Source organism: Eucyclogobius newberryi, unplaced genomic scaffold (assembly GCF_026437365.1).
Source record: "Eucyclogobius newberryi isolate DKJ021-1_F unplaced genomic scaffold, fEucNew1.0.hap1 SCAF_14, whole genome shotgun sequence".
Lineage (NCBI taxonomy): Eukaryota > Metazoa > Chordata > Actinopteri > Gobiiformes > Gobiidae > Eucyclogobius > Eucyclogobius newberryi.
In genome coordinates, this window is record NW_027315768.1 from 34508330 (window position 1) to 34528383 (window position 20054).

Genomic DNA, 20054 nt, shown 5'->3' on the forward strand with positions numbered 1-20054 from the left:
ATCTCCTGGGCAGCGGTCACACGTCACATGACCGGATCTGAGCCTGCACTGCCCCTAAACCAGGAGGAAACAGGACCAAACTTCTTCTCTGTGATTTATTGCAAGCTGTCAGAATGTAAAGAATCAATAAACTTACAATTTGATGAATCCCTCCTTCATTTAAATTGGTATATTAAAATATAAATACAAGCCTGCAAGCAAAAAACATACTTTACTTTAACAACATGTCCCAAATCATTGTTTTATTGTTTTCAATTGTATTTTACGAAATACAAAACGAAAATACATGAATTTGGGTCAACTTATCTAACCTCAATAGATGTTCATTTGACCAACATAATTTATGATAATTGTTCTGAATTTAGTGCTCGAGGCAAATTGTGCACTAAACACTTTTCCCAAGTTCTTTATCAAAATGTTAGTATTTCACTTTATTCTAATTAAAATGCGTAAACGACGTTGTGTGAATGTAATAAATGACATTTCTCACCGCTAGTTTCGCTCTTACAAATGTGTGATGAAAAACGCGGATCTTGTGCAGAAAAAACGTGTTTCAAAAGTGGATTTTTCATAAACAAAATCCGTGAAGCGCAACCCGGAAGTAGCGCACGCTCGCGCCGCGTCTGCTGCGCGCTGATTGGTGGATTCTGGAGACCAGACAAAATATTGGGTAGAAATTCCCCAGGGATTTTCTCACCGACAAAATGAGAAAGGGGTAAAACGCCACTCTAGTTCAAGTTGCACATTTATACAACAAATACATGGAAATACAATAACACACACGGATTACCATCAAATTAAAATTAAACTATACTTTTATTTAAGTTGCATGTCTATGCAAACACTTAATTATATATAAGCACTTTGCATGAATACATACGTTTATAGAAGCGGTTTTTAATAGATTCCCTGTAAAATTCCAGTGCCGTAAATAAATGTTCTTTTCATTTTATTTATGTTATTTCAAAATGATGAGTTATTCAGAAACTTGCAAAATGTACTTACAGGCACAACTTTTGACTAGAAAATATTGTTAGTTTCACGCTTATTGCTGAACTATACTCAACCTCGATGATACGTTTGCACTATTCATCTTTTTAATTACTATTTCTAGTGGTAAAAGCGGTTCATTGTAGGGCGGCGCTGAGCCTGACGAGACAAACTCCGGGGTTTAACTCGGTCCCACGTCGATTTCCGCTCGCTCTGAGTCTTCGGCTGTTTTTGTGCAGAACAGCGAAGAAATCCGGCTTTTTCTCTCTTTAGCGGCTTCATTTCACATTCTCTTCCATCTGAACGCGTTTAACAGTAAGTTTTAACAAATGACGCCACTTTCAGTTGAAACATGTCACGCTACGAGTCATTGTTTTGTGCAAAATAAGGCCAAAGAACTTGGTTTTGTAAATGTTGCCTCGGGCCACTTCAGCTGCTAAAGTCTTGTTATAACACGGTTTGTTCTCTGAAGACCACGTGATGCAAAGGGACTAAAGTCACTGGAAATAATCCTGACAAAGCTTTAGTGAATATAAACCATCTGCAAAACCAATGACGTGGTTTGGACCTGGTTTAGTCTTGGTTTAGTCTTGGTTTAGACCTGGTTTAGTCCTGGTTTAGCCCTGGTTTAGTCTTGGTTCAGTCTTGGTTTAGTCCTGGTTTAAACCTGGTTTAAACCTGGTTTAGTCCTGGTTTTTAGTCCTGGTTTAGACCTGGTTTGGACCTGGTTTAGTCTTGGTTTAGTCTTGGTTTAGTCCTGGTTTAGCCCTGGTTTAGCCCTGGTTTAGCCCTGGTTTAGTCTTGGTTCAGTCTTGGTTTAGTCCTGGTTTAAACCTGGTTTAGTCCTGGTTTTTAGTCCTGGTTTAGACCTGGTTTGGACCTGGTTTAGACCTGGTTTAGTCTTTGTTTAGACCTGGTTTAGTCTTTGTTTAGACCTGGTTTAGTCCTGGTTTTTTAGTCCTGGTTTTTTAGTCCTGGTTTAGTCCTGGTTTAGTCCAGGGTTTAGTCCTGGTCTAGACCTGGTCTAGACCTGGTTTAGACCTAGTTTAGACCTAGTTTAGACCTAGTTTAGTCCTGGTTTAGACCTGGTTTAGACCTGGTTCAGTCCTGGTTTAGTCCTGGTTTAGACCTGGTTCAGTCCTGGTTTAGACCTGGTTTAGTCCTGGTTTAGACCTGGTTTAGACCTGGTTTAGACCTGGTTTAGTCCTGGTTTAGACCTGGATATATTCTGTCTATTGTGACACAAAATAAGTCGTTGGACAAGTTCAACTGGAGAAGAACATGGATCATGATCAAAATGTAAAGTAACATGTATTTTCTCTACATTTGTCCTTTAATTACTTCTTTCTTTTCTTTTATGTTGTTGTTGTTTAGAAGATCTGCCACACTTGGATATTCCTGCACGTTTGTGGGTCGTACACTTGCCTTAAACTTAAACCCAAACTTTAATAGGTTCATCAGAAGTTTTGAAAAGCAGACGCTTGATACAGCGAAAAAAATCACACAAAACCTGGAGTGTTTTTATCGTTTATATTCTCATCAAAATCGTCTGTTTGATCGACACGACGTTGCACCGTTCGTTTCGTTCTTGCCCTTTAAACCTGCTCTTAGAACTTTAAATAACACGCGTTCTGACGAGGGAACGCTCCATCTACTGGCGGCAGCGGGAATTACCGCGGGGAAGTCAACGAAAGCTAGCTTGCCCCGACGTGCTAATGTAAGCGCGCGGTCGTGACGAGTCGCGGAGTTAAAAACAATGGGAAACCTGCCAACGACGTCATGGACCCGGGGATTTGAAACCGAGTGCTTCGTGAGGCCTTAACGGGATTCGTCAAACTAGCGTGAGTGAAGCTAATGCTACTGCTAATGCTACTCCGGGTGTGTTTGGGACGAGGGGACGATGTTAAATCACGGTTAAAAGCTCAAATAAGCGAACGCTGCGTAATTTGTACCGTCTCCTGCACCAGAAAAGTGACACAATGTCCCTTTTAACGTCTGCTTTTCAGCCGTTTCACCCTTTAACAGGAAGTACGACCGCCAACACGACGCTCCAGGCGAGAGAAACGTCTGAAAATACACTTCATTTGGGTCTTTTTTGCGTCCCGAAGTGTTGAATCGGAGCTCGGGACGCGCACGCTCCGCCGCCGCTTCAGCCCGGTCTTTGCCCCGACGTGCCAAGGCGACGCAGCTCTTGCGTAGCGCGCTTGAAGTCTGACCTTTGAACTCTGACCTTTGGCGCGCTTTCCTCGGCTCGGTGTGCGCTCGAGGGCGAAGGTCGCGGGGGCGGTTCCCGGAAACGGTTCTCGCTGTCACTTTAGCCTCGGGTGCTCATCGTTTCCTGCGCTTTAAAGTTATATCTCTGGGCCATTTTTAAAAGACAAAAATGGTCCGAGTCTTATTTGTTCTTATCAAATGATCAGAGGGTTTTTCTTTTGATTCTACGATGCGTTATTTTTAACGCGAAAGGCTGTGGATTTAAGACTTTTACCAAACACAAACCAGATGAAGCCGATACATGTTTCCAGCGCCATATTGAAGTGATTCTTGCTCCGTTGCAGTCTCGAAACCACACGAAACCTCACAAAACCTCACGAAACCACACGAAACCTCACAAAACCACACGAAACCTCACAAAACCTCACTAAACCCCACGAAACCTCACGAAACCTCACGAAACCCAAACCTCACGAAACCTCACGAAACCTCACGAAACCACACAAAACCACACGAAACCTCACAAAACCTCACTAAACCCCACGAAACCTCACGAAACCTCACGAAACCCAAACCTCACGAAACCTCACGAAACCACACAAAACCACACGAAACCTCACAAAACCTCACTAAACCCCACGAAACCTCACGAAACCTCACGAAACCACACAAAACCTCACGAAACCACACGAAACCTCACAAAACCACACGAAACCTCACAAAACCTCACGAAACCACACGAAACCTCACAAAACCACACAAAACCTCACTAAACCCCACGAAACCTCACGAAACCTCACGAAACCCAAACCTCACGAAACCTCACGAAACCTCACGAAACCACACAAAACCACACGAAACCTCACAAAACCTCACTAAACCCCACGAAACCTCACGAAACCTCACGAAACCCAAACCTCACGAAACCTCACGAAACCACACAAAACCACACGAAACCTCACAAAACCTCACTAAACCCCACGAAACCTCACGAAACCTCACGAAACCACACAAAACCACACGAAACCTCACGAAACCTCACGAAACCTCACGAAACCACACGAAACCTCACGAAACCTCACGAAACCACACGAAACCACACAAAACCTCACGAAACCACACGAAACCTCACTAAACCCCACGAAACCTCACGAAACCTCACGAAACCTCACGAAACCTCACGAAACCTCACGAAACCTCACAAAACCACACGAAACCACACAAAACCACACGAAACCTCACGAAACCTCACGAAACCCAAACCTCGCGAAACGTCACAAAACCCCACAAAACCCGACGAAACCTCTTCTCTCGGCACACTTGAGTCGGTTCGTTGTCCAGACGACGATTGTTCCGTCGCTGAATTGCTTGACCGTTAGCTTGATGATCGGTCGGCCGTAAATTTTTCCTCGTCCGAAGTCCAAACTATGCTCCACGCCACACTTTCACTTCTGCTGACGCGGGATTGGCCGTCGGATTTCCGCATTAAAACGATCCAAATTGATCAACGATTATTAGAAACGACTTGATCTGTCTCAAAGTTCACGTTTTGAGTGTTTGCACTGCTCCACTTTTGCTAAAACACGGTAAAAAGTGACGTTACACATAAAAATTATGAAAAAACAACAGACTTTCTCTTCAGTCCGACGTGTAAAGGATTAAAGGAGAACATCTCCATGGAGACGAACAGTTGTTGGCGGAGCCCACACCACAAAAGTGACACAATAGTCTTTTTAAACTAAATTCTGTGGTGATGTCTTAATCATGAATTATACTTTTTAATCACGAGGCCGATCTCAGCGATTCACTAAAGGACCTTTAGGTAATTCCAAGTTTGTGTGTGTGAGGGGCGTGTCTAAAGCTAGTGTGTGTGTGAGGGGCGTGGCTAAAGCTAGTGTGTGTGTGTGTGAGGGGCGTGGCTAAAGCTAGTGTGTGTGTGAGGGGCGTGGCTAAAGCTAGTGTGTGTGTGAGGGGCGTGGCTAAAGCTAGTGTGTGTGAGGGACGTGTAAAGCTAGTGTGTGTGAGGGACGTGTAAAGCTAGTGTGTGAGAGGGGCGTGGCTAAAGCTAGTGTGTGTGAGGGGGGCGTGCCTAAAGCTAGTGTGTGTGTGAGGGGCGTGGCTAAAGCTAGTGTGTGTGAGAGGGGCGTGGCTAAAGCTAGTGTGTGTGAGAGGGGCGTGGCTAAAGCTAGTGTGTGTGTGTGAGGGGCGTGGCTAAAGCTAGTGTGTGTGTGAGGGGCGTGTCTAAAGCTTGTGTGTGAGGGGCGTGTCTAAAGCTAGTGTGTGTGAGGGGCGTGTCTAAAGCTTGTGTGTGAGGGGCGTGTCTAAAGCTAGTGTGTGTGTGTGAGGGGCGTGTCTAAAGCTAGTGTGTGTGTGTGAGGGGCGTGTCTAAAGCTAGTGTGTGAGGGGCGTGTCTAAAGCTTGTGTGTGAGGGGCGTGTCTAAAGCTAGTGTGTGTGAGGGGCGTGTCTAAAGCTAGTGTGTGTGTGAGGGGCGTGGCTAAAGCTAGCGTGCACAGGAACAGTTTTGCCTCATTTCTTTGACTTCTCTGCAAAGCCTCTCCTTGAACCTATCTTTATGTCATGCTAATGCTAATGCTGATGTCAGACGCATTATGACCTGGAAATATCACATTCTGGCTCTTGACAAAGCGGTCATATGCCACTTAAAGCAACAAAAAGTGAATAAATGTCATAAAATGTGTCTAAAAGCGAGAAAAACTTGACAACCAACAAAAACATAACAAGAAGTTAGAAAAACGCAACCATAAGTGACAAAATGTGACAAAAATGTGACTAGAGGCAAAACAAATAGACAAATATGCAACAAAAAGTGACAAAAAAGCATCTAAAAGCAACAAAAAGTTGACTAAAATGTCATGCTTTGGCTTTGGATCATGTCAGACGCATTATGACCTGGAAATATCAGATTTTGGGTCTATTTTTGGGCTGTATATTGAATCATTTTCTGTTTTTCTGCTGTTTGCCCTCTTTTCACTCGAGTTTGTGTTCTCTCTCTCGTCCAATCATCTCGTGCTTAAGTGTCCCATGAGCCAAAAGCGAGCCGGCCCCTTTGGAAGCTCCTGCCTCTCACGGCCCACTTTGGACCACCTAAATGGACCAGCACGGTTCACTTAAAGGCGTAACAGACAATTTTTTGGCCCAAATCTAAGTCTTATTTCCATCAATCATAAAACGCACCTACTGCTCACCTGCAGAGCCTGGTTCACCTGCAGAGCCTGGTTCACCTGCAGAGCCTGGTTCACCTGCAGAGCCTGGTTCACCTGCAGAGCCTGGTTCACCTGCAGAGCCTCGTTCACCTGCAGAGCCTGGTTCACCTGCAGAGCCTGGTTCACCTGCAGAGCCTGGTTCACCTGCAGAGCCTGGTTCACCTGCAGAGCCTGGTTCACCTGCAGAGCCTGGTTCACCTGCAGAGCCTGGTTCACCTGCAGAGCCTCGTTCACCTGCAGAGCCTCGTTCACCTGCAGCCTCGTGTGGCTCGTCCCCCGAGAGCAGCACGTTTCCGCGTGTCTAAGAGCATTGATCTATCATAATATAGTTCCCTCAGTGTACGGGACAAAATGAAGACAGAGAAAGACAGTTCGAGCTGAGAAGAGACGTAGATCTACAGGAGACGAGAGATGTGATGCGATCCGTCGCGCTGATAAACAAACGCACGTGTGTGTTGTATCAGTCCACACGGGGGAGTGGCATGCGCACGGGGGAGTGGCATGCGCACGGGGGAGTGGCATGCGCACGGGGGAGCGGCATGCGCACGGGGGAGCGGCATGCGCACGGGGGAGCGGCATGCGCACGGGGGAGCGGCATGCGCACGGGGGAGTTCTCAAATCGCCGAAAAATCTTCCATAACGCCTTTAATACACGATTTAGTCCAAAGTGAACCAGTGGAAACGTGGCTAAAAACATTACTCTTGTGTTTTTCCTCAGGGGGAGATGAACGTGGGCGTGGCACACAGCGAGGTGAACCCGAACACGCGAGTCATGAACAGCCGGGGCATCTGGCTCACCTACGCCCTGGGGGTCTGCACTCTGCACGTGGTCCTCCTCAGCATCCCGTTCTTCAGCGTCCCGCTGGTGTGGACGCTCACCAACGTCATTCACAACCTCGTAAGACTTCTGTGGTTTAGCCCCTGGTTTAGCTCTGGTTTAGTCCTGGTTTAGCCCCGGGTTTAGCTCTGGTTTAGCCCTGGTTTAGTCCTGGTTTAGTCCTGGTTTAGCCCCGGGTTTAGCCCTGGTTTAGCCCTGGTTTAGCCCTGGTTTAGCACTGGTTTAGCCCTGGTTTAGCCCTGGTTTAGCCCCGGTTTAGCACTGGTTTAGACCTGGTTTAGACCCGGGTTTAGACCCGGGTTTAGACCGGGTTTAGTCCTGGTTTAGAATCTATTTGAAGGCGTGTGAATCAGTTGGTTGTTCTCAGAGGTTTGTTCTTCAGCTGCACAAAACAGTTTTAACGTGACATAATTTCACTTGAAGAAAAAAGGAGGATTTTAGCGATTATTTGTGCTTATTGTAAATGAGTCGATCACAAAACCATTATTTCTGTTTTTACACTGAGACTTGTGTTTTAGTCTGATCTGCAGAAAATATGATGAGGATTATTTTAATAGTCGACATAGTAACAATCAATCCAATAAAGCGTGGCTGGCGTTCCTCGGGGCGCGGTCGCTCTACGGGGCGCGGTTGCGCCTCGGGGCGCGGTCGTCGTTCCTCGGGGCGCGGTCGCTCCTCGGGGCGCAGTTGCGCCTCGGGCGCGGTCGTCGTTCCTCGGGGCGCGGTCGTCGTTCCTCGGGGCGTGGTCGCTCCTCGGGGCGCGGCCGTCGCTCCTCGGGGCGCGGTCGCTCCTCGGGGCGCAGTCGCGCCTCGGGGCGCAGTTGCGCCTCGGGCGCGGTCGTCGTTCCTCGGGGCGCGGTCGTCGTTCCTCGGGGCGCGGTCGTCGTTCCTCGGGGCGCGGTCGTCGTTCCTCGGGGCGTGGTCGCTCCTCGGGGCGCGGCCGTCGCTCCTCGGTCGTCGCTCCTCGGTCGTCGCTCCTCGGTCGTCGCTCCTCGGTCGTCGCTCCTCGGGGCGCGGTCGCTCCTCGGGGCGCGGTCGCTCCAGGTGTGAGTGCAGTGTTTCTGCAGCTCTAAATGTCACATGACGGAAAGTAAATATTGACCTTGAGATTCAGGAAAGGTCTCGTTTCCAGAGCTGAGTTATCGTGTGTTTGACAGGTTTTTATGATCTTCTCATTTTGACTTTATTTGGTGTAAATATAAATTATAGTTTTACACCAAACAAGTGTTGACAAGTGGAACAATCTGTAGAGAATGACAGGAAGTGACATCACAGCTGGTGTTCTGCTCCTCAGGGCATGTATGTGTTCATGCACGCGGTCAAGGGAACTCCGTTTGAGACGCCGGACCAAGGCAAGGCCAGACTCCTGACCCACTGGGAACAACTGGACTACGGCATCCAGTTCACCTCCTCCAGGAAGTTCTTCACCATCTCCCCCATCGTCCTGTGAGTCAGGACCTGGACCGGAACTGGACCGGGACTGGACCTGGACTGGACCTGGACTGGACCTGGACTGGACCTGGACTGGACCGGGACTGGACCTGGACTGGACCTGGACTGGACCGGGACTGGACCTGGACCTGGACTAGACCGGGACTGGACCGGGACTGGACCTGGACTAGACCGGGACTGGACCGGGACTGGACCTGGACTGGACCAGGACTGGACCGGGACTGGACCTGGACTGGACCTGGACTGGACCGGGACTGGACCTGGACTGGACCTGGACTGGACCGGGACTGGACCTGGACTGGACCGGGACTGGACCGGGACTGGACCAGGACCAGGACTGGACCGGGACTGGACCAGGACAGGACCAGGACAGGGACAGGGACAGGACGTGGACTGGACCAGGACAGGACCAGGACAGGGACAGGACAGGGACAGGACCTGGACTGGACCAGGACTGGACCAGGACAGGGACAGGACCTGGACTGGACCAGGACAGGGACAGGACCTGGACAGGACCTGGACAGGACCTGGACAGGACCTGGACAGGACCTGGACAGTCCTGGACCAGGACAGGACGTGGACTGGACCAGGACAGGACGTGGACTGGACCAGGACAGGACCTGGACCAGGACTGTGTGTGTTTTTCCCGACATTAAACTGGTTTCATTCTGTTCTTTTTCAGATATTTCTTGGCGAGTTTTTACACAAAATACGACTCAACACATTTCATCATCAACACGACGTCTTTACTGAGCGTTCTCATCCCCAAACTGCCCCAGCTCCACCGAGTCCGGATCCTCGGCATCAACAAGTACTAGACCTGATCCAGATCCAGATCCAGCTCCTCAGTTTTAAGAACTAGATCTGAAGTCTTGGACCAGTTCTTGAGCAAGAAGTCTTCACTTGGACCAAGTCCTGGTTCGAGCCTCTGTGGTTCGAGGTCCAGACCAAGACCCGGGTCCAGACTAAGACCCCATCACACCAGATCTTCAGCAGAAACTATTACTAGTCCTGAAACTAACTCTGGTCCCAGTCCAAGTCCAAACCCTGGTCCAACTCAAGACTATAGTCCCGATCCTGCTCCTGATCTCAAACTACACACACTCTGCTTCTGTCGCTTCAAAACCTTCTTGGTCCGAATCCCTAGACCCTAAAGGTCTAGACCCCAAAGGACCCCAAAGGTCTAGACCCCAAAAGTCTAGACCCCAGAAGTCTAGAGTCTAGACCCCAAAAGTTAAGACCCCAGAAGTCTAGACTTAAATCCTCGACTGGGGCCAAGAACCTGCACAAGTCGAGACCCCGCTCCAGGTCCTGGTCCACAATCCTCGTCCAATAAACTAAACCCAAGCATTTCTCTCTTAATAAAAACTCTCAAAACCGAGTCCCCGGACCCCCGAGTCCCCGGACCCCGAGTCCCCGGACCCCCGAGTCCCCGGACCCCGAGTCCCCGGACCCCGAGTCCCCGGACCCCGAGTCCAGACCCAGTCCTTGGTCTGGTTGAGTGTTGGCTCAGTGGATTCTGTGAATCACAGAAAAACACGTGAAATCACATTATTATTATTGGTATTTCGACCAAACGAAGTGTGAGATTCACAATTGAACAAAAACCCAACATTTTAATCACTTTCTCAGAACAAAATACACCTTTTTTTTAATTTTCATTCATCATAATAATAATAAACCTCTGACCGGTTTATGTCTCTGCTGCAGCTGCTTCTGGAACATTAACATTTCTAATTTGGAGTTTGTTTGAAATGAAAACATTCAGAACATATTTTTGCGCGTCATCGGAAACGTGTCCCAAACGTCCCACAAAAGTAGAATTTCGGCCCAAAAGTCAGAACCGTCTCCTTCAACACTTCCGTCTGGAAGAGTCTGTTTTCTCATTTGCAGATTTCTTTCGATAACGTTCTTATTTTGGACCATTTAACCCACATTATAATCCAGCAAATCAAAAATGATCTGGTTTCCTCAGTCTTAGCCCGGACCGTCCCGGGCTGGCCTGGGACGCTTCTGAGGCGCTTTGTCTCCTTTTTGTCCTCACGTTTGTATCTTTCACCGATTTTACTTTCCAAACAACTCGGTGCCAGAGGCGTCGAGTTAAAGGTACGTCCACCTGTGTTTTGTATAAAAAAAAAGTATCGAAGTGATGAATAAAACGATCTTATTTAAAAGTGTGTTTTTTGCGTTGCGTCTTTAAAGTTTGACACAGTTTTACTTCCGTTAGTGGAAGTTTGTGAAGACATTTTGAGAAATAAAAGTCTAAAATGACAGGAAGTGGAGCTAACTCCCTCTGTGATGTCATCAGTGTGCGACACAGAGACAGTTTAAACCATGGTTGGACTAAATAAAGGTGTTTTATGGTCTTATTGTGTCAGATCAGAACTGTTGTGTCATTTATGTGGAGTTTGGCTCTTGTTTACAGTCAGGTTGCTATGGTAACAGCTGTGGAATCACCTCTACCTGTGTCATATCTGAGCTCGACTGGTACATGGATTAAACACAGACTAAACCTGCCACGACTAAACCGGGACTAAACCAGGTCTAAACCGGGTCTAAACCAGGTCTAAACCAGGTCTAAACCAGGTCTAAACCAGGACTAAACCAGGTCTAAACCAGGACTAAACATTTGAAAACGACTCATTATTCCACACTTTAGTTTCTTGTCCTCTTCGTTCTTGTTCTTAATCTTGTTAAAATACTTGAGCGCGTCCTGGAGTCATGCGTTTAAGAATGACACCATTTCAAGAATGTCAAGGAAAAAAGGTTTTTAAAAGACAAACTTAAACCAATGTAAACAGTATTAGGAGAATATTCCATCAAACAAAGCCTGTTAAGGGAAAATCACGATATTCTATTTATTCCAAGTTAAAGGCGCACTGCGTGTAACTTTGTGTAGAGGGATGGACAGTATATTCATCATTATATTCTCATTTTCAAAACGTAAATATATAATGATCTTTGTCAGTCGAGCAAAAACTTAAGGCCAGTTGGTTTAAAAAACGCATTCACGTATAATGATAAACATGAAACTCAATATTCAAAAAGCCTCATTAAAATGTGAAACTAAAACTTAAAACGTAAAATGAGGAATGTTAAAGTTCCAATGAAACAGTTCAATTTGTTTTACTTGTGACTTCAATTCCTTCAATATCATGTTTCATCTTCCAAATCCCAGACTAAACCAGTGTGAACGCACCTGAAACCCAGACTAAACCAGTGTGAACGCACCTGAAACCCAGACTAAACCAGTGTGAACGCACCTGAAACCCAGACTAAACCAGTGTGAACGCACCTGAAACCCAGACTAAACCAGTGTGAACGCACCTGAAACCCAGACTAAACCAGTGTGAACGCACCTGAAACCCAGACTAAACCAGTGTGAACGCACCTGAAACCCAGACTAAACCAGTGTGAACGCACCTGAAACCCAGACTAAACCAGTGTGAACGCACCTGAAACCCAGACTAAACCAGTGTGAACGCACCTGAAACCCAGACTAAACCAGTGCGAACGCACCTGAAACCCAGACTAAACCAGTGCGAACGCACCTGAAACCCAGACTAAACAAGTGTGAACGCACCTGAAACCCAGACTAAACCAGGTCTAAAACAAGTTTAAACCACAAACTGACCCACTTTCAATGAACTCCAAAGAACGAGCTTCAACAGCCACGGAGACTGCACCAGGTTTGTCCGGACGCTTTTCACCCAGGGCCCCGGACCACGCCTCAAAAGCTACACCTTTACTGAGGCGCCAAGGGCCACGGACCACGCCTCAAAAGCTACACCTTTACTGAGGCGCCGAGGGCCACGGACCACGCCTCAAAAGCTACACCTTTACTGAGGCGCCGAGGGCCCCGGACCACGCCTCAAAAGCTACACCTTTACTGAGGCTCATAGAAGGGCGGGGCATTGGGGCCCCCGCGAGCCGATGCGACGACGATACACCGCTCACGATGCAATAATATCAAGATTATTTATTTGTTTATGAACCTTTATTAGACCTGGTAAGAAATACTGCAAAAAAACATCAAGATATTCCTCGATTTCTAGTTTTCTGTCCGTTTAGACCACACGTGAAATGAAATACACCGCTTATAATAGTTTCCTTTCTTAAAAATGCAACAAAATTGTAGCGCCGTCACCAAACATCACCGACAGCGAAATATCGAGACAGCAGCCCGCGATATCCCTCAAGAATCCTCGAATTTCGCGTCCCGACATATCGATAATTCAACATTTTCGGCACAACCCTAACGTTGGACCTTCATCTCAGGTCTGTAGAACATCAGACTGTTTGTTATTTCGGTTGCAATCGCAGAATCTTCCCAATTTTCTACAGTAGAAATGACAAAATCGGTCCGTAAACGGTCGGACGTCGATCTCGTTTCCAGGCGATGGATCGTCTGCCGTGGTCCGAATCTATTCAATCGCGTTGTGGATTTCCGGCGGCAGTTTCCCTTCGCGCCCGTCCGGCTCCTTCTCGTCCGGCTCCTTCTCGTCCGGCTCCTCCTCGTCCAGCTCTCGGCACAGTCGGTCCAAAACCCCCTTAAAAACGTCAAACCTGTGATTCAGATCTTTCAGCGCGTGCATTTTGAACTTTGTCCCCATCGCGCCGTCTTCCCAACTCGTCCCGTAGAACACCCGCCCGATCCTGGAATGGACCAACGCCATCGCGCACAGGACGCACGGCTCCCTGGTGACGTACAGGTCGTACCCCGTGCAGATGTACGGCCGGGGCGCGCCGCTTTCCCCATCGGGACGAGCGTGCGCGCAACCGGCGTATTTCCCGTAGGAACGGCAACCTCCGCCTTGACTCGCCGCCACCAGGTCGACGCAAACCATCACCGCGTGTCGAAGCGGGTGGTCGCCGCCGCAGTCGTGACCTTTCGCCACGACGCCGCCCGAACGCGGGTCGACCACGACGGCGCCGACCGCTTTCATCCCTCGCTTTTTCCCTTCCTTCGCCGCCTCGATCGCCAACGTCATAAAACCGTGCATTTTCGCCTTTTGTTCCGCGTCGAAAAGCTCTCCTCGCAACGCCGTGGTCGCCTGCTTGTCCTCGTGGAAAGACGTCGGCCAGTGCTTGCTCGCCCGTTCGAATTGCGGACGGGTCAAAGGAGCCCGCGAAGGAACCTTGACCGCAAACGGTTCGCCGAGGCCTAAACTGCGATAGTCGAAGTCGAGCGGTTCGTTGGCGTCGTTGGCCGAGCATATTAAGATCTCCAACGCGTGCGGCGAGTCCCTGGTTCCACTGGGACGGACGCGTTTCAGGTGAGGCAGGTCCGTGAGCGGGTGCGTGCTGTGGAGCTCCTGGACCAGTTTCGAGGTCCGTTTTTTGTCCAGGACGGGCGCGGCGAAGGCGGCGACGAGTTCCACGTCTCGGGAGAGTTCGTCGGAGAGAACGGGAACGGCGTCCCACGAGTCGAGGTCGCGACACGAGCTCCTGAAGCGCTTCCTCTCGGGCTCCATGGCCACGGAACCCGCCTGGAAGAAGAGTTTACAGGGGAAAAGAGATCATTTTGTTGTTTTGAAGGAAGTAGGATTTGGTCAAAGTTGTTGGCGCGATGAGCAAAGGGATTTCGAGGTTAGATGTTACGTCCGAACGGTTCGGGAAGAATACGTAATTGTGATGATGTTTTAGTCTCAGTCTTTTGTCTAAAATGATTATTCATTTTAAAACGAGATTTAGGCAAACAAATCTTTTCAGTTTGAGTCGATGAAATGGTCACGCGCATTTTTCTAATAGATTTAGTCGACCGGAAAATACTTTTTTGTTTTTTATTTTAACTTCAATAAAATGTTCCTGGTTCTTTGGATTTTGAGGCTCTGGGATTCGTCTTTTAATTATTCATGTTTAGTTTTTATTGTTCGCCGAAAACATGAGTACAAGTGTACAAGCAAGTGTTTTATAAACTTCCATTAAGTTATCTGTCCTTTTCCTCTGTATCTATTGCGTTGCAACAATGGAATTTCCCCATGTGTGGACAATAAAGGAATATCTTATCTTAATTTTAGTTGATGAGAATGTATGTCGTTTCTGTCATATTTTTGGTCATTACGATTACTTTCCTTTTGTTTTTAATTAGTTTGAGTCAGAAAAAATATGACACGGACTAAAAACTGTGACGAAACGATTTGCGAGACAAAATTAGCACAGTTAGATTTGACAATATGATTCTGTTCAAACGCGTCCAGGGGAAACGATGTAAAAGCGCTAATGGCTTGGAATTGTAAAATAAAAGTATTTAAGATGAGATGAGATGAGCTTTGTCTGTCTCACAATGGGGAAATTCAAACGTTGCAACACAGATTAGGAACAGAAGTATGATCATAAACAGATAATCTATTAAAAAAAAGAAAAAAAAACGCACTCTTAATAAAAATAACAATTTTTTTTTAGAAATCAATACTAAAACTACAATCAAGAAAGTAATTTGAGTACTGATACTTAGAAAAGAGCTTTATAAGAACTAGAACAGGATTTTGTCTTGAAAATTAGTTTATTTTCAATTTATGTTTCATCATCATCATCATCATCATCGCCACATATCGTACAGCCACATGCGGCTGGGCGATGGTTTAAAAAATGAATATTGCAATCTTTTTGGGATTTTCAGTTGATATTGTGTCAGTAAATGTGTTAAAACGTGTCTTTAAACATTGAGGTTTAATCATCAGAGAAATATGAAATGTGTGTCACATTAATCACAAAAGTGCAGAAATATCGAATGGAATGTTTTCTTTACTGTGAACGATGTAACCGATATTCAAATGCATCATTCACGTGGATCGTCTACATTTATATATATATAAATATATACAACATATCGCCCGACTCGACATCCACAAACATCAACATGTAAAGCTCGTGTTTGCAGAGGTCAGAACTATAGGTCAGAACTACAGGTCAGAAATATAAGTCAGAACTATAAGTCAGAGCTATAGGTCAGATCTACAGGTCAGAACTATAGGTCAGAACTATAAGTCAGAACTATAAGTCAGAGCTATAGGTCAGATCTACAGGTCAGAACTATAGGTCAGAACTATAGGTCAGAACTACAGGTCAGAACTACAGGTCAGAACTACAGGTCAGAACTATAGGTCAGATCTACAGGTCAGAACTATAGGTCAGAACTATAGGTCAGATCTACAGGTCAGAACTATAGGTCAGATCTATAGGTTAGAACTATAGGTCAGAACTATAGGTCAGATCTATAGGTTAGAACTATAGGTCAGAACTATAAGTCAGAACTATAAGTCAGAGCTATAGGTCAGATCTACAGGTCAGAACTATAGGTCAGAACTATAAGTCAGAACTATAAGTCAGAGCTATAGGTCAGATCTACAGGTCAGAACTATAGGTCAGAACTATAGGTCAGAACTACAGGTCAGAACTACAGGTCAGAACTATAAGTCAGAACTATAAGTCAGAACTACAGGTCAGAACTATAGGTCAGAACTACAGGTCAGAACTACAGGTCAGAACTACAGGTCAGAACTATAGGTCAGATCTACAGGTCAGAACTACAGGTCAGAACTATAAGTCAGAACTATAAGTCAGAGCTACAGGTCAGAACTACAGGTCAGAACTATAGGTCAGAACTACAGGTCAGAACTACAGGTCAGAACTACAGGTCAGAACTATAGGTCAGATCTACAGGTCAGAACTACAGGTCAGAACTATAGGTCAGAACTATAGGTCAGATCTACAGGTCAGAACTATAGGTCAGAACTATAGGTCAGATCTATAGGTTAGAACTATAGGTCAGAACTATAGGTCAGATCTATAGGTTAGAACTATAGGTCAGAACTATAGGTCAGATCTATAGGTTAGAACTATAGGTCAGAACTATAGGTCAGATCTACAGGTCAGAACTACAGGTCAGATCTACAGGTCAGAACTACAGGTCAGAACTATAGGTCAGAACTATAGGTCAGATCTACAGGTTAGAACTATAGGTCAGAACTATAGGTCAGATCTACAGGTTAGAGCTATAGGTCAGATCTACAGGTCAGAACTATAGGTCAGAACTATAAGTCAGAACTATAGGTCAGAACTATAGGTCAGAACTACAGGTCAGAACTACAGGTCAGAACTACAGGTCAGAACTATAAGTCAGAACTATAAGTCAGAGCTATAGGTCAGATCTACAGGTCAGAACTATAGGTCAGAACTATAGGTCAGAACTACAGGTCAGAACTATAAGTCAGAACTATAAGTCAGAGCTACAGGTCAGAACTACAGGTCAGAACTATAGGTCAGAACTACAGGTCAGAACTACAGGTCAGAACTACAGGTCAGAACTATAGGTCAGATCTACAGGTCAGAACTACAGGTCAGAACTATAGGTCAGAACTATAGGTCAGATCTACAGGTCAGAACTATAGGTCAGAACTATAGGTCAGATCTATAGGTTAGAACTATAGGTCAGAACTATAGGTCAGATCTATAGGTTAGAACTATAGGTCAGAACTATAGGTCAGATCTATAGGTCAGAACTATAGGTCAGAACTATAGGTCAGAACTACAGGTCAGAACTATAGGTCAGAACTATAGGTCAGATCTACAGGTCAGAACTATAGGTCAGAACTATAGGTCAGAACTATAGGTCAGATCTACAGGTCAGAACTATAGGTCAGAACTATAGGTCAGATCTATAGGTTAGAACTATAGGTCAGAACTATAGGTCAGATCTATAGGTTAGAACTATAGGTCAGAACTATAGGTCAGATCTATAGGTTAGAACTATAGGTCAGAACTATAGGTCAGATCTACAGGTCAGAACTACAGGTCAGATCTACAGGTCAGAACTATAGGTCAGAACTATAGGTCAGATCTACAGGTCAGAACTATAGGTCAGATCTACAGGTCAGAACTATAGGTCAGAACTATAGGTCAGATCTACAGGTCAGAACTATAGGTCAGATCTACAGGTTAGAACTATAGGTCAGAACTATAGGTCAGATCTACAGGTTAGAACTATAGGTCAGAACTATAGGTCAGATCTACAGGTCAGAACTATAGGTCAGATCTACAGGTTAGAACTATAGGTCAGATCTACAGGTTAGAACTATAGGTCAGATCTACAGGTTAGAACTATAGGTCAGAACTATAGGTCAGATCTACAGGTTAGAACTACAGGTCAGAACTATAGGTCAGATCTACAGGTTAGAACTATAGGTCAGATCTACAGGTTAGAACTATAGGTCAGACTAAGACCTATTTTTTACTGTTGCAGCTTCTGTGGATTGTCAATTGCTATTTTGACCCAATTGCAAAAAAAAAAACATACTGTATTTTCCGGACTATAAGTCGCACCTTTTTTCATACCTATGGCCGGGATGCGACTTATACTTGAATTATATATTATACTAATACTTATATACTTATACTCTGGAGAAACTTAACGTGATATTATTTGTTATTTTCACACTTGCAACTGCATTTCATACTCAAGTGCGACTTATATATGTTTTTTTCTTCTCTATTGTGCATTTTTTGGCTGGTGTGACTTATACTCCAGAGCGACTTAAACTCCAGTGCGACTTATACTCCAGTGCGACTTATACTCCAGTGCGACTTATACTCCAGTGCGACTTATACTCCAGTGCGACTTATACTCCAGTGCGACTTATACTCCGGGGGGAAACGTGAGCCCGTCTTTCTGCGTAAATCAACCAGCGCCACAAATGCAGGTCTTACACACACACGCGGCAATTTAACTTTCAAGAACAGTTTTTCAGTGATGGGACCTTCATTTCCGTCCCAGGACGAGCTTGTTCTTGATCACTTTGGGCACGTGTCTAATCGTGAGCGACACTCGGGTTCCTCGGCTCAAAGTCTCCCCCACTTTCCCGCCGGCCTCGGCCAAATTCGCCACTTTCTCCGTCAGCACGTCCTCGCCGCGGCCCCGTATCCCGTGCAGCAGCGCTTCGTACGCGTCCTCTCGCAGGATCAGCAAACTCCTCGGCTTCACCAGCAGCGAGAACCGGTGGCGGCTTTCCTCCGTCCGCGGCGCCTCCCCCGCCCGCGAATCGCCGCGCATCGGCTCGTAAAAGTCGAGCAGAGTGTGCGAGCCCAGGCTTATCGTGGTCACGGTCGGATGGTAGAGGGGCCCGTCTTCGTGCGGCATGATCCCTTCCCCGCGTTGATACTCGTTCACCAAAACGTGGTTGGCCGCGTGGCCGCCGAACGCGCCGAGAGACGAGACCCTTGCGCAGTGTGTCTGAAGCCATTCGGGCGTTCTCTCCGCGATCATCCCCTTCGGGTGCGGAAGCCCCCCCCAGTTCTGAAGACGCCTGCCCGAGAGCTGGGTCCATTTTGTTTTGGGAGATTCGTAAACCCGTCGGAGCAGGTGCGATTCCTCCTCCTCCGTGATGAAGTCAGGGATGTAATAGACGACGGGAGGGGCGGAGCTTACGATGAACTTCCGCAGATCTTCGGAAATGCGAGATGGCGGCGCCGCGTCCTCCATTGGCTGAGAAGACAAAACGCCACATGAGTTCCGGTGTCTTCACTGCCGCCGGCGGGGACACGGAAATGAAGGACGGTCTGAGCAAGTTAATGAGTGTGTGAAAACGAGCACTTCTTTTACCACCAGAAATACACAAAGTGCTTTGAGAAACCAAATACGTGCATTACACACTTATATCTATATTATTTTAGATTACGTTCCACAAGCTAAATGCTGTTTTTTTTTGTGAGAATTTCAACAAGATAATTGGGTAAATACAAAAGGTTTAAAGTATTTCATGTTGCCAGATAGTTGAGATCAAAGAGGTTTGTAATTTAAACAGATAATACATTTTAAATATTATAATTGAATCCAGAACTAGAATTAACTTCAGAAAATATGGAAAATCAAACCACTCCAAAATAGTATCATTTCTATCCATCTTAATTAAGACAAAGCAGTTTTCCTTTGCAAATTCAAATGTGTATATCTTTTGTCACACGGACTTTTAAAACCATCTGCTGCGCTTTAAAGGGTTTATAGATCAGGAACAAAACACAACACGTTTTTAAAAGCCATATTCGCAAAAAGACAGTTGAATTTGTTACTGTTACTGACTTTATTAAGCCATTTATTGAAGAGTGTGAAGGCAACACGCAATCCAAGTGTAAAAACCGACGCGTTTTGAGAAGCATAAACCGATCAAATGCATGACATAAACGCACACAAAGAAGAAAGAATATTTAAATAAGAGGAATTAATTTACCTGTTGTTATTTCGTTGTTAATTTAGAGATAAACACAACACAGAGCAAATCTTCCCCAACTCCACGCGATGAACCGGTCCCACTTCCGCATTGGTGCAACGCTCTCAGCT

At 46.2% G+C, this 20054-nt stretch overlaps 4 protein-coding genes across 4 annotated transcripts in view; 1 reads left to right on the top strand and 3 right to left on the bottom strand.

Moving 5' to 3' along the window:
* The window catches only part of LOC140360019 (E3 ubiquitin/ISG15 ligase TRIM25-like), a 441716-nt gene that overhangs the window by 362604 nt on the left and 59058 nt on the right, over positions 1-20054 (bottom strand). The window lies entirely within an intron of this gene.
* Positions 1163-9594, top strand: ormdl1 (ORMDL sphingolipid biosynthesis regulator 1). The gene is made up of 4 exons (XM_072445297.1): positions 1163-1305; positions 7148-7327; positions 8562-8713; positions 9402-9594. Exons 2-4 carry the CDS (start codon positions 7154-7156, stop codon positions 9535-9537), a joined length of 462 nt encoding a protein of 153 aa, XP_072301398.1. The 5' UTR covers positions 1163-1305; positions 7148-7153; the 3' UTR covers positions 9538-9594.
* Positions 12788-20026, bottom strand: adat3 (adenosine deaminase tRNA specific 3). The gene is made up of 2 exons (XM_072445298.1): positions 19945-20026; positions 12788-14208 (listed from the first exon to the last, which is right to left on the bottom strand). The coding sequence occupies exon 2, from the start codon at positions 14191-14193 to the stop codon at positions 13144-13146; it is 1050 nt and encodes a 349-aa protein (XP_072301399.1). The 5' UTR covers positions 14194-14208; positions 19945-20026; the 3' UTR covers positions 12788-13143.
* alkbh6 (alkB homolog 6) lies at positions 18478-19199 on the bottom strand. The gene has a single exon (XM_072445299.1). It carries the CDS (start codon positions 19197-19199, stop codon positions 18480-18482), a length of 720 nt encoding a protein of 239 aa, XP_072301400.1. The 3' UTR covers positions 18478-18479.

Coding starts and splice junctions, on each gene's coding strand:
- ormdl1 (XM_072445297.1), top strand. CDS start 7,154: ATGAACGTGGGCGTGGCACACAGCGAGGTGAACCCGAACACGCGAGTC. Junction 7,328..8,561: donor CCAACGTCATTCACAACCTC/GTAAGACTTCTG, acceptor TCTGCTCCTCAG/GGCATGTATGTGTTCATGCA. Junction 8,714..9,401: donor ACCATCTCCCCCATCGTCCT/GTGAGTCAGGAC, acceptor GTTCTTTTTCAG/ATATTTCTTGGCGAGTTTTT.
- adat3 (XM_072445298.1), bottom strand. CDS start 14,193: ATGGAGCCCGAGAGGAAGCGCTTCAGGAGCTCGTGTCGCGACCTCGAC.
- alkbh6 (XM_072445299.1), bottom strand. CDS start 19,199: ATGGAGGACGCGGCGCCGCCATCTCGCATTTCCGAAGATCTGCGGAAG.